Source organism: Tenrec ecaudatus, chromosome 14 (assembly GCF_050624435.1).
Source record: "Tenrec ecaudatus isolate mTenEca1 chromosome 14, mTenEca1.hap1, whole genome shotgun sequence".
Classification (NCBI taxonomy): Eukaryota; Metazoa; Chordata; class Mammalia; order Afrosoricida; family Tenrecidae; genus Tenrec; species Tenrec ecaudatus.
The window spans coordinates 10,463,119-10,476,851 of NC_134543.1; the positions used below are offsets into that span (position 1 = coordinate 10,463,119).

At 46.8% G+C, this 13,733-nt stretch overlaps 1 protein-coding gene across 3 annotated transcripts in view; it reads right to left on the minus strand.

Moving 5' to 3' along the window:
- UNC79 (unc-79 subunit of NALCN channel complex) overlaps positions 1 to 13,733 on the minus strand; it is a 234,320-nt gene that overhangs the window by 71,513 nt on the left and 149,074 nt on the right. For all 3 annotated transcript variants that reach the window (XM_075531033.1, XM_075531032.1, XM_075531034.1), the window contains 3 exons: positions 11,614 to 11,721; positions 7,158 to 7,274; positions 3,777 to 3,860 (listed from right to left, as the gene is read on the minus strand). In XM_075531033.1, the coding sequence (XP_075387148.1) occupies positions 3,777 to 3,860; positions 7,158 to 7,274; positions 11,614 to 11,721 (309 nt within the window). The remainder of the gene's footprint in view (positions 1 to 3,776; positions 3,861 to 7,157; positions 7,275 to 11,613; positions 11,722 to 13,733) is intronic.

A 13,733-nucleotide genomic window follows, 5' to 3' on the forward strand; every position in this document is an offset into this window, starting at 1 on the left:
AAAGATAACTAATTCGAGAAGGAAAGGTCCCAGAACTCCGTGCACCTAATCAAGAAGAGGTTGCGCTATGAAATATCAGTGCAGTTTTTTTCTTGGAGAAATAATATCATAAGCCCTTGGGTGGTTGGGGTGGGGGTAAGGCTTCTTCTTTTTTCCTTTCCAATTGAAGCATTCATGAATGAAATAGGAAGTGCTTTGAAGGAACCATCTAGTGACTCACTCCACTTTAGCGACTGATTTCATCCTGCATGGAACTTTGCCGTTTGGATGCCTTCAGAAACATCTGAATCAGGAGAAATCTGAATCGGAAATCAACACGCTGTAGCAATGAGGAAATGAGAAGGGTCTGGAGGCCATTCTCCATTGAAGAAAGCCACCAGCGCGGGGCAGATTCTCTGAGCGCCGTGGAAAGGAGGTGTTGGAGAAGAATCACGAGTGACTCTCTGTAATGGCACATGTCCTACCACGGAAGGACGGCCACTCTGTGTTCTTCAAAAGCAAAAGAAGGATGTAACTCTGAACAGCCATGAAAGAGCCTGTCCGTCAAGGAACCGGTACTTGATCACAAAAGGGCAAATATTATATGAGGCCACTGTGGTCAGAGGGGAAAAGACAAAAGCATGATAAACAGACCAGACCAAAGGGACAGAATGTGGAGATTACCAAGGGGGCGGAGAGGAGATAAGCAGTGGCCTGTTGATGGGCCTTCCGGTCAGTGAAATGGAAATCAGTAGCCCGCAAGACCGAGGAGAGAAAACAGGGAGCAGATGCAAGGTTAACTGCCGGGGGTTGTATTCGTAGTTTAAACTGTTGAATACGAAGTGGCTGATCTGAAATTTAAACCCCCACCTGATTGACAATGAAAATGTTTACTATATAAAAAAAAACAGGACTGGCGATTCGTTGCTGAGAGTGTACAAACAACAACGTGGCATGTTCTTTACTAAAATGGGGAAAGGATGACTACTCAGAGAAATGGTTTCCAAAGGATGTAAAAAAAGACTTTTGAAGCCCAGTCACGTAGGGATCATGAGGACACAAAGAAACAAGGTCTTGATGTCTTAGGGAGCCGGGATGCTTCCATGTGGCACACTCCCTTGTATGAAAAGCTACGAGATGCATTTATGAGAAGCACTGGACCTGGTGACCTCAAGTTACAAAAGAAGTCACGCGAGACTGTTGTTCTGTGATGTGCTCAGCTCTCAAATGGCCGTTCAAACGCTGCTACTGGGCTGATCAGCTGTCTCTGACAGTATTCTTTCGTAAGTACCACTCGTCCTGGGAGCATTAAAAGATATTTCGATCGTTTCAGAAAGAGGCTTTGTAAACGTAAGTACACATTGATTAACATCAGGGACTAACAAGAGCTGGCCAAGATCAAAGAAGACATGAGTGAGGATGAAGAGCAAGATGAGCTACATGAAACTGCTTCAGGGGACCAGAACCCCGAAAGGCTCGCTCTAACACTCCGCATTGGGAGAGCATCTTCAGACTACATCTACTAGATGACCAAAAAAATGCCTGCACTCAAAGTTAAACACTAAGCTCATCCTGCGCACGGTGTTAGGTATGCCATCCGGCTAGGAGCATTTTCAAAACCTTGGAGTCAAGGCTTGCAGTAGATGGTCAGTTATTCATATACCGTCATCAAACCAAAGTCCGGAAAAGTGAGAGAAGCTAGGTCACCTGTGTGTTTTCAAACCAATCAGTACCTAAATCAGATTGTATCCGTCTTTGCAACGCATACTAAGTCAACACCCCGTATTTGTCAAGAAAGAGATATTCTTAACAATGGTGTTGTGAGGTTGCTTTTTCCATTACACGGAACGTATAATGCAGCATTGTCGATAAAGGCAGACCGGTGAAGTTCCAGGGCATTGGCCCCTGTTGAGCAACGGTAGCTGAATCAGTAGGTTTTTGAACACAGCTCTTGAAGTGGACAGCAGGAAAAGGAAACCATACACCTTTCGGTACCGCTGAGACACAACGGGTCTGCCATTTTGCAGGCGTCCGGTTCTCGCCCAGTGGCTGGCAACAGTCCTAAAGCCACCACCAGGGCAGGTTCCCCTCCCGGAGGGACTCACAGTGCTCTCTACATTGGAACTGGGAGTGGAGACAGAGGGTTCTCAGAAACTCAGTAAAGAGGGGTCACCTTGAGAACCCAACTTCAAAGTGGGAGACGCTGACAACAGCCTTTGGGAGACATGAAGGGCAAGAAAGACCAGCTGTTGTTGCCAGGCGACCACCTCATCAATAGACTCTCCAATTTGTCCTGGAGGAAACTCACTGTCCATCTTTGTTCTCATTACCTCATTCCATTTTTGTTGTCATTCCCCAGGCACTCGATGAGGTTAAGCACGCACCATAGATTTTGTCTATCACTCGGGGTCCAGCCACCCCGACTTGCCTTCATAAAAGATTCTCCTTGCCCCGTGGATGAGAGGGTCTTACCTCGTCTGATGTAGAGGCTGAAACCACTATCCATGGCTAAAGAAATGTTAACAAATGCTGAAGATTAATACAATTCCTGGGGGAAATGAGAAGATTATTGTGCTCAGAATGTTCTGTAGAAGTGAGGATGGTGAGACTTCCGTCTCATGCACCTTGAGCGTGTTAATGGGATGGACCAGTCCCCGAAGAAAGACATCATCCTTGGCAAAGTAGAGAGTCAGTGAAAAAGAAGATGATGTTCAACAAGATGCACAATGGGCTCAAACGTCACAAGCGGGAGGCTGGTGCAGGACCAGACACTGTTTTCTGCGTTGGACACAGTATAGGTGGGATCTACAAGGAAACCAATGGTCTAGAAATAGGGTTGAGACAAGTCGGTCTGGTTGAATTAGAACTAGTTACACAATGTGTTCTGTTATATTTTGAATTGGAAAAAAATAAAGTCGTGTTCAACTGCCCATAGAACAATTTTTTGGGGGGGTTGTTGTGGGAGATTCTGATGACTTATGTTGGCCTTGATTTGTTCCCATTGTGTTCCCCTCACAGCAACGTGGCATCAAGAGCTGTACCCAACCAATGAAACACATCTGACTCACGGTGACCCTACAGGGTAGAACAGGGCAGAACTGCCCATAAGGTTTCCAAGATCATGAATCTTTACAAAAAACAGATGACCATGACTTTCCCCTGCAGAATGGTGCTGGGGGGTGAGGGAGGGTTCAAACTACCAACATTTTAATTAGCAACTTCAGAAAGCTTGGAAGGATACTTGCACCTATGGGCTTAACATTTTCGAAGGAGCACATACCAACTGGACCATGCTCAGAGAAGTAGACAGGCAGTGACCGGGAGAATGACAGCTATTTGAGCAATACTGAAAAACCCATGGATGACTAGTCTGGAGAAGGACAGATTGCAAGAACAAGACATGTGGGCTATTTTCAAATCTGTATTAGAAAAGTCCTGTGAGACCGAGCTTGTTTCCTATGGCTTCAAAGGTTAGGAGGAAGAACTTTCAGAATGCTGTGTACAACGATGGCTATCACCCACTCCCAGTCCATGAAGGTGTCTGAGTAGAGGTGGGACCCACTTAAAGGAGCTGCTGAAGAGCAGGGTCGAACACCCTCTCCTACCATAGTTTCACACAAATGATGCATGTGCCCGCGATGTCTGTTTGCCTGCCACACTCTCCCACCCTGCCAGGTACTTTCACAAGTGTGCTCTGCTGCCTTTTTCCACAGCAACCTATGTGAAAATATGCTAGCGGGCTCACACCCACCCCCGCTCTCAGCTCTGACCGCCTGAGACCCAGAAACATGACTCACCTCTCATTCGCAGTGGCTGCCCCTCCAGGTCAGGATTTAGGCATGTTGGCACATTACACTGGCGTTTCCCGGGCTGTATCTGTTCTGTGGACAAAGAGAGCATTCAGTCTTCAGTGTGGTCGCTTCTGCACAATTCACAGCACAGAGGATGTAACTGAAACATTTCTTGGGGCCGTTTGTTTGCTCATTGTCATCATTCTTCAGTATTGGCATTTAAAGGATACATCCTGGATTTTCAGGGTGTGGGGGTGGCTTGGGAGTTTCACCACACACCTGCCATTCAGGTCTATGAAATGTAATCAAAAGCAGGTGAGTACCAAAAACCATCCAAGAGAGACAGAAGGTCCTTCTCACAAAAAATTCAAACCCTGTATCTTTTGATATAAAATGAAAGACCAAGATCACACATACAAAGGAAATGTTTTAAGCAAATGGATAAATACATCTGTGATCACATAGGCAATGGCCAGAAAGATTATCTAGAACACATGCAGAACTGGTAGCAAGGAAATGACAGGCGTTTGATGGAGAAAGAGGGACCAGGACAAGGGGCGGGGCAGACATGGAGACGTGTGCTCCAGGAACACCTGTTGCTATGAAAGATGAGGCAAGGAAGCAAGTCACCAGATGTGCCCGAATGGAGAACAGGGGACTTTTTTTTTTTGTGAGTGCACCAAGTGCATGCTGAGGGAGTCAGCTATGACCCGGGTGTCAGACTGCCTTGCAGCGGGTCCACAGACCAGGTTAACGCTATCGAAGACCAGTGAGTCAATGGTCAATGTGTGTGCTGCACAATTGACATGCCACTAACATGGCCCTAGCACACTCATTGACTCTCCCTGGTCACAGGATCGGGAGATCCTTCGTCCAGCTAATAAAAACGAGACTACGCAGCTGAAGCTCGAGCAGGACTAGATGAGCCACGTCGGAGGATGGAAAAAACTCAACTGGAAGAAATTCAGACAGCAGGTGGATGGCAAGTGTTGAATGGGAAGCCAGAGCGACATGAGCAAAGTTGAAGTTGGTGGGAAAATTGAAAAGAAAAAAAAATTCATTAAATGGGCGATTTGACCTCACGGAGAAAGTTTACATAGAAATTCGGATTGGAAATTGAGATGGAATTTCCTTTGTATAATCTTACCGAGCCACTCTAGCTAGGTAGTGGTCATAGTCAGACTCTCAAATGATGACTTTAGGCTGAGCTGCTTCCTTACTGCAGATAAAATCATCTTTAGAGTCTCCAGGTCAACTTAAGACAAAGCCGGGCATTTAGTTATCAATGCTCCAAGACAAAGGGGCACGCAGGTGACACAGTGGCTCCTCACTGGGCTGCGAAGCTCAAGGTGAGCGATTTGAGACCACCCGCTGCTTCTTGGGAGAGAGACCAAGCTTTCTACTCCCATAAAGAATCAATTTCAGAAACCCAGAGGTTCAGCTCGACCCTGTCCTGTGGGGTCCCTGTGAGTCGGCATGGACTTCAGGGCAGTGAGAGACCCAGACAAACCTCCCATTCTCAGTTCCTTATACAGCTTCATCTAGGGAAAGAGGGGACCGCGTCCACTAGAGTGGGGGGAAACGACTCAATCCCAATCAAATCAATCAACCAAGCCTTGAAGGTGGTTTTCCAGCATCTTCCTCCTTTCCACCCTTACCTCTTTGGCATCTGGCCACTTTTGGACTCACAACCACCCTTTGCTTGGTAAAGTAGATCCATGAAAAAGAGGAAGTCGGTAGCAACGGCCTCAAAAAACACAAAACAAAACGCACTGCCATCGAGTGGCTTAGAACTCGCAGCTACCCCGTAGGACAGGGTAGAAGTGCCCCTGTGTGCATGCGAGACTGTTACTCTTTACAGGGTAGGGTGCTCATCTTTCACTGAAGATGAGGGTGCCGCGGGTCTGGGTGGTGCCCTGTGCTGTCGAACCTGGGCACTGCGGGCCGGGGCTGACTTGGGCACTGGTAGTAACAGTAGCCGCCCTTAATCCAGAAAGCAAAGAAAGGCATCCAGCCCTTCAACTGTTAGAACCCGCAAAAGAGCAAGTTAGAGTTAGAGTTAGAAGCCTCAAAAAGAGTCTGCTAACCTCAGCAGAGCTCGAATGAGACGTAATATTTAGGGTTCACTCTGCGGGAGTGAGTTAGCGAGACTTTTTCAAATGGCAAAATAAGAGGAAATCAAAATAAATAGTATGGCTGGGGTTGGGGGACGGGTGGGGGGAGAAGTGCCAGTATGCCGAGCTTTTGCTTTGGTGAAAATTAGAATTCCTGATCATAAAGAAGGATAGGAAAGTCATTTCAAATCTGAAAAACAGGCCCACTGCCATTGAGTTGATCCTGACTCATCGTGACCCCGTCGGGCACAGTAGAGCTGCCTCCGCTGAGTGTCCGAGGCTGTACCTTGTCACAAAAGCAGACAGCCTCGTTTTACTCCTTCGGAGCTGCTGCTGGGTTCCACTGCTGACCTGTCAGCTGGCAGCCCAGAGTGAAGCCCGCGATGCCGCCATGTAAGTAGAGGCCCACAGTACTAGGCACAATCTCAAATAGCCCCACTTAAGTGTTGGCCCGGAGAAGACACCATCGTAACCAGCTGTACACTTTCAAAGAGCATGTATATTGCAAAAGGGTTCTGCATCTCTGATTTCTCTCTCTCAACCGACCCATTTAATTTCAACAGAAAAAGGAACGGCAGGAGCTTCAAAGGGAAGGGTTGTGGGGGACTCGGGGCTTGAGGAAGTAAGTAGCGCGTGTACAGAGGATGGGCACAGGGTGCAGAACATGCAGAGGGACCGGGTAGAGCAGAGATGCCTTGGCCATCGGTTCCTACTTCACCATGACGGTGACATGCGGCTTCATCAGATGAGTATGTGAGCATGAGGGTGTTACTGGCCCTACTGCCTGAAACACACAACTCAGAGTTCCCAAACCTACGGGCAGGTGGAGCTGTCACTTAGCTGACGTCACTGTCATTAGGATGAGTCTCTATTTTCAGGTAGTCGATCACTGGCAAAGCACTACCATAAAACATGACCTCAGTAGGGGAATACTGATCATCTGGTGTGGTTTTTAAAACTCCCAGCACAAAATTAACCTTCCACTCTCCCCTCTACGCATTGCTGTCATTTCATTCCCAAATGAAGAACCAAAGATCTGGAATCTGGGTTTGGGGGGGGGGGGCTGGAAACAAACAAAAAAGACATGGACCAGACTGAATGGAAGAGCTTATGGCTCTACACACGGGAGATGCATGCAGATAGATTTATTAACTTATCTTTCCAACAACTGAAACCCAGAAAGTTTGTCCCCTAATGAAGGAGCAGGGCGAACAGAGAGGCAGTGGCATTAGCTAAGCTGAGAGGCAAAACAAGAAGAAAAAGCGTGACCCACCAGTGTCCCCGTTGCTGACGTTAAGGGGGGTGCTAGACTGCTGTTCCAGCTGTCGCTTCATTAATTGGCTCATTGTCAGAGGTCCCAGGGATCCCCTTTTCATCTGCCTATACTGAGCTATATGGAGGAAATTAGGAGATGATTACTCGGGGGGATTATCGTTCCACAGCATACAAAGGCTCTACACACCCACAGAGAATCCCAAATGAACCTTCATTAGCTACTTGCAGTTGTTCAGTTAATTGCATGCTCCAAATCCAAATGACAAGTGGGTGCTCTATGCTGTCCTGGATAAAGAAGCGAACGGTGCCTGTAAATGCTTTACCTCCTACAAATACGCATCCCAAGTACAACAAAACGATTTTTTTTAAACTTACAAACTCAGCCTTGTTGCAAAACACAACATCTGCGATAGATGGTGTTACTTTGATGGTGCAGCTAAACTTTCTCCCATGAAGCTTGGGAGGCTTCCCATACAGAGTTTCAGTCTCCAGTATATCCCATAAGAGGGGTGTGTGTGTGTGTGTGTGTGTGTGTGTGTGTGTGTATGTGTGTGTGTGTGTGTGAGTGTGTGTGTGTGTGTGTGTGTGTTTTAGGAGATCAACACATATCAACCCCAATTTTAAGAGAGCATAATCAAAGCAAATGAAATTATAAAATTATGTTAGTTGGAACCAACCCGCGATTGAGGTGGTCCAAAGACAAAAACACTTCGACTCCCAAGCCAATTCTGTTTTCCAGATCGGCTTGAGCTTCGTGAGCAACGGAGCATTAAGGAACATTCCACACGCATCTCCTTGTGCGTGGCTCTGTTTTACAAAACAGCCGTCCCATTTCGACCCTGCAATTAAGCCCTGACAACTACCCGACTGGTGCAATGTTGAGATATAAGCATGTCCAAGCTAGATAAACACTTCTCCAGTAGGCTGTGTGTCAGGAAGCTCCCTGCCTCCTCTTCTCCTCTTGCGTGGAAGGGCCCTCACCAGCCCCGGGAGCCCAGTATAACGGGGAGTGCATCTCTGTGTACCTTTTCGGCATGACCTCAAACATCTGGATAGTTGACACCTTACGTCTCTTAGAAGGGTGATTCAGAAACTGAGGCTACATGCCCGTAGAAGGGGCTGATGGCAAACCTCCAATGTTATACACAGATTTCACAATCACCGTGCCAGGGTTGCTCCTTGGTGTGATGTGAAATCGGTTGTAACATTATTGCAATGTTATTAGTATGCTGTTTGATTAAAATAGTAATCGCGACATGTTTAACAACAACATAATCAGTCTGGCAGACTGACCCACAGAGAAAGGAGTAGAAATCCTCTTGTCCTGAATCTTGGTGAATTCACTGAAACAAGCACTCAGAGGTTGGTAAAAAGTCCTTGAGTTGGCTGCTGATTGTTGCCACTTCACAATTCCAAGACTTGCTTGTAAAGCCAAGCTTCGAGTGAAACTCGTGGCAGAAATCTTGGAGAAGTTTCAAGCAATTTAAAACTCACAACATCTACCCAACTCAATCAAAGCAGGATTGAAAACTCAGATGATTGAATAATTTCCTCAGTTCTTGGTTGTTTTCAAAGACAGCTGAATTCTCTGAGAGTAAAAGCCAGTCATGTTTGCTCAGGGAGTCTGGCACCTGGCATTGTGCCCCCAAAAGCCCAGCCCTCAAGAGTTATTCAGACGCTACTGCTGGCGAGGAGTTCTTCCAACCATTGGTGGAGAGAGCCCAAAGATGCTTGAAGATACAGCCCCAAAGGCTAGATTCGATCATGGCTTGGGAACCTTGACACATTTGATACATGTATTGTATGACACATTGGACTAGCAGTGAGTCAAAAGCATGTGGTCTTCCTTTTTTCATATTACCAGGGACTCCTGGACAGCCTAGCTTTGAACGGCACGGATCCACTTCTACAGAAATTTTCAAAAACACGCCATGTGGCATTACTCATCTCGCGAGGGAATTGTGACCTCTCCTGGTTCTCTCGCGGTTGTCACCGTGGTGAGTGCAATACTTGAATAACACCCTGGGACCCAGGGGGAGTGCCGGTGGTGAGGTTGGAAGTGCTCACAAGAAGCAGAGAAAAGTCACAACACCGCCAGAGAAAAGGGAGTTGCTTGATACGTATTTAGGTCCACAGCTATTTTTTTCAGAAAAAATATTAATTCAGCGGAAGGACCATTCCAAAAAAAATAGAAATCCATGAAGCTGTGGCTGCAGCTACACCAGCAGGTGCCAAGACCTGGCACTTCTTTCAAGACGTTTTCTTGCTGGCTGGTATAGAACAATACCATTTTAGTTGGGTGCGGTATAGTGTAATACTCAGAACATACAGAGTACGCCTTCGTCGGGTGTTTCACCCATGAGGCTATTTGTGGTTGGAGTTAAGTTTTCGGTATAACAACAAAGTGACATACAGATTTACGCTGAGGTGGGGGTAGGGGCGAGCGATGCACACCCTACCCCTGTGTTGTTCATTGTATTCCTGTGTGGAATTCTAACTAGAACACATGCTTTTCACGTGTTTTAGATGACTCATGGCAAATGAGGAGGACAAAAAAAAAAAACAACGCCTGCCTGATTTTCTTATGTGGACTTAAAAATGGGCCGTGTCTCAAAAGGATTATGTCAGTGGGTCTCAACCTTCCTCATGCCGCGACCCGTTCATACAGTTCCTCATGTTGTGGTGACCCCCATAGGTGGGCGTATCTGCATGTGGGAGGACCCGCCTGGAGACGGATAGACGAGCAGTGTCTCGGTTCCTTAGACCATCGGAAATGTGGTCTTAGGCGACCCCTGTGAAAGGGCCGTTCAACCCCCAAAGGGGTCGCGACCCACCGGTTGAGCCCCGCTGGGTTAGGTTATGATGATAAAGAAGGACAATTGAATTCGGAATGATCTCCTTTTCTTACAAACAGGCATGACACTGTCCCTTGGAAACCATCTTAGAAAGCCAGCAATCTCTGCCACTTCTGAACCGGACCTATATTCAGGTCGTCCAGAGAGGCCAGTCCCCGGAGAAGGACCTCATGCCTGATGAAGCAGGGGGGCAGCAAAAAGAGGAAGACCCCGGCCAAGATGGATGGACAAACATAGGAGCGATTGTGAGAATGGTGCCCGACGGGCCGGTGTTTTGTTCTTGTGAACACAGGGTCGCAGAGAGGTGGGGCTGACTTGATGGCATCCACCAGCAGCAGTAACAGGCAGTCTGCGGCATGAGGAAGGGCCCAGCAGGAATCCTTGTGTCTATCATTTGGTTGTTGTATGGTTTTACCTGTGTGCTCTCCCAAGCGATGTACCCTCCCTGCTCTTTTTCCAAATCTATAAAGTAAGGCAAGAGTGCCTGACCAGTGGGTGTCCCTTTAGCCCAAGCACCTGATAACCATCTAGTAAATGGTAGCTACAGGTACCCTCTGGGACTGCAAATTCTTGGAGAGCAAGGGCAGTTTTGTTTATTTGCCTTTAATTCCCAGAGTTCCGGAGCCAACCACAGTGTCTGGCACCCAGCAGACACAATAAAGGGTTGCTGAATGAATGGATGCATGGATGGATGGATGGATGGATGGATGGATGGATGGATGGATGGATGGATGGATGGGTGGATGGATGATGATGTTCCCTACTACCAGTCCAGCATTTGGATTAAGACCTTTATCTGGATAGTTTGCTGGGATCACCCTCATTTCAAAAGATGACGACGTAAAAATTAACTCAATTCTTCAAGCAGCGCCTGCATTGAACGCAGCCCACAGAATGTGCTTCTCACATGTCACCTGGGCTTGCAGAGGACGCCTGTGCCTGTATCTTAAACTCTACCGAAAAGGTCCCCATCGACGCTAGTGTCTCTTCGTTGATCCTGTGGAACCAGAATGATGGCCTTATCTTCATGTCAAGGGGACCCAAGTGCCCCACGGACAATCTCTAGGCCGCGAAACCAGAAGGTGGTTTCACACTACCTGCCTGCTGCTAAACTCCATGCCATCACTCTGTTTGCGATCCAAAAGGGCTGAAGTCAACCAAGACTTTGGGACCGTGATATAGTCAACACATTACAGTCTGATCTGATGATCCTAGCAAAGCTTTGTCAGGGACGGGGGTCATTTGATTCCAAGGAACATAAAGGCATCCCATGTAAATCCTGCCATCGACAGTGCTTTGTTGCCCAGGCCTATCTCATGGATTATGCTCAGGCCAATAATATCTCATTTTATTTTACTGACTGATGGAATTCAGTGACCATTCACGAACAAAGCGGGATTCTTAACCAATCAGTAACCATGCCGACTGATCAAGCGCTTTGTGATCATGACCAGTGTGAAGCTGAGAGCCCACAACACGGTCGCCGAGGAAACCAACGCACATGGAAAAAAATCCAAGAGGTCTGAAATTGAAAACTATGCAGTAGATAATGGTCTGAAATCAACGTGTATGTGAAATGATCATCGGGGAAAAGCTTACTTGATATCGATGAATGGCTGCTTGCTTCTGGCACCCCTGCTTCTAACGTAGGGGCAGATGACGATTCGCGGGGCATTTCCAAAGTTGAAAGTCCTTTAGTAGCCAGATCTACAAAGAAATTTTATTCAAAACCCAAGACACTGGTTAAAAGCAAGTTTTGGAACATTTTCCATAATCATTTGTTTCTTATCAAAGACATCCATTCAAATCTTCAGAGACTTTCTGGCCCTGTTAGTCACTTCAACGGGATTCCATACACACTGGCTTTCCACAGCATACTCTACACGCGTGTGCCTCTTAGAGATCATTGAGAGCACACATGCAAAGCTAGGCTCAGCTTGCTCACAGCACGCAGCCCTGGACAAGCCGGGGGACCTGCCCGTGACTGAATGTCTTTCCACCTAATACTTAAGAGATGCTTAAGATTCCCTACATCATTCCACCACTCCATGTGTACTTGGCAATTTCTGCCTCCATTTTTACATCCTAGCCTAAATAGTAAATTTCTCCTCTAAGAAAACTTCCTGGATCCCTCCTATCAAAAAACTACACGCAGAACACCTGGTTGCTCTGTTGTATCATTCCAGAGTACTCTGCCCTTCATAACCTTTTCCAGACTTATCCCACCCTAAGGCAATCATATTTGTTTTCATCTTTACTACACAATAGGAAGACCAAACCCAAGCTCACTGCTGTTGAGTTGATTGTGACTCTGCTGTACAGAAGAAGAGCCCTACTCCGTGGGGTTTCTGAGACGGCTAACCTTTCTGGGAGACGGCCTTGTTATTCCTTTATGGAAAGGCTGGTGGGGGTTAAATTGCTGACCTTGTGGCCAGCAGCCTAAGGCTTCACCCTGTGTGCCATTCTTTACCTGGAATACTCACCAGGCCGCCCAAACTTGGAAAGCTTACTATTGACTCAGGGCATATTTTATTGCTTAAGCAAGAAAGTCATGTTTTAAAGGACCTCTCTGGAGCATATGTGAAAGGAAGAAAGGGAGATGTAGCCTTTGCTTCTATTGGCAGGTGTGGATGTAAGGTGCGTAACTGCTGCATATGATCTTGCGTTATTAACATCAAAAAGGGTAATAAGCTCTCTCACATTATTCCAGATAACTGATGATGGCACCTAGTAATTTTTAAAACATCGCAGTGGTTTCTCATCTCAAATATCCTAAAATTCTTTCTACGACTTCTGGCCAACTTCTGCAGCATGATATATTTCACATAGGGAGCGTCGTGCTAACCTGGAGCTACGACTGTGAGTTTCCATGATTAAACTGTGCTACAATTCAGGAACACACACACACACACACTCACATGCACACACACACTCACACGCACAGACACACACTCACCCACACACTCGCACACACTCACACACATTGCACACACTCACACACATACACACACACTCACGCACACTCACACGCACACACACACACTGCCACTGAGTCGATGCCGATTCATAGAAAGCCTACAGGACAGGGTAGAACTGGCTTTGTGAGTTTCTGAGACTGTAAACCTTTATGGGAGTAGAAAGCTTCATCGGTTTTGAACTGCCAACCTTGCCGTTGGCAAGCTCAACATGGTCTCCCTCAGCCAGGTGAATTCCCTTTGTCTTGTTTTCGTCCTGGGTAAGGCTTAACCAAGGGGCCACAGTTAGAATGGTCCTCATGCCGTTTCTGCCTCCTCCTTCTCGCACTGTCTGTTTGTCTTGCTGGGTTTGAGTGTGGTGTGGTCTGGCTTGGTTTAGCGGATTCTTGTTGGGTTTTGCCACGGCCCAAGTCACCACACGTCCGTACGTGCCTGCGATTTAAGTATGCAGGTTCTCTTCCACAACTGGATGATCATTAAATTTAATTCTATCAGGAATGAAAGCAAAATAAGTCCTAAGAGGGGACTTAGCAGACCCAATTTCCTGGGCATGGGTTTGGGAATGTGGGTTTGGGATTCTCGGGGGTCTTCTCGACAGAGAGGGTTGCCAGATTCAGAATTTCTAGGTTGCTAAAGAAATACAACAAAAGTTTCTAAAACACTCTTCCTTAGGCAAAAAGAATAACTCCTGACATTAAACTAGTTGAGTCATTCAGAAATTAAAGATTGAGTGTTCTTTCTCAC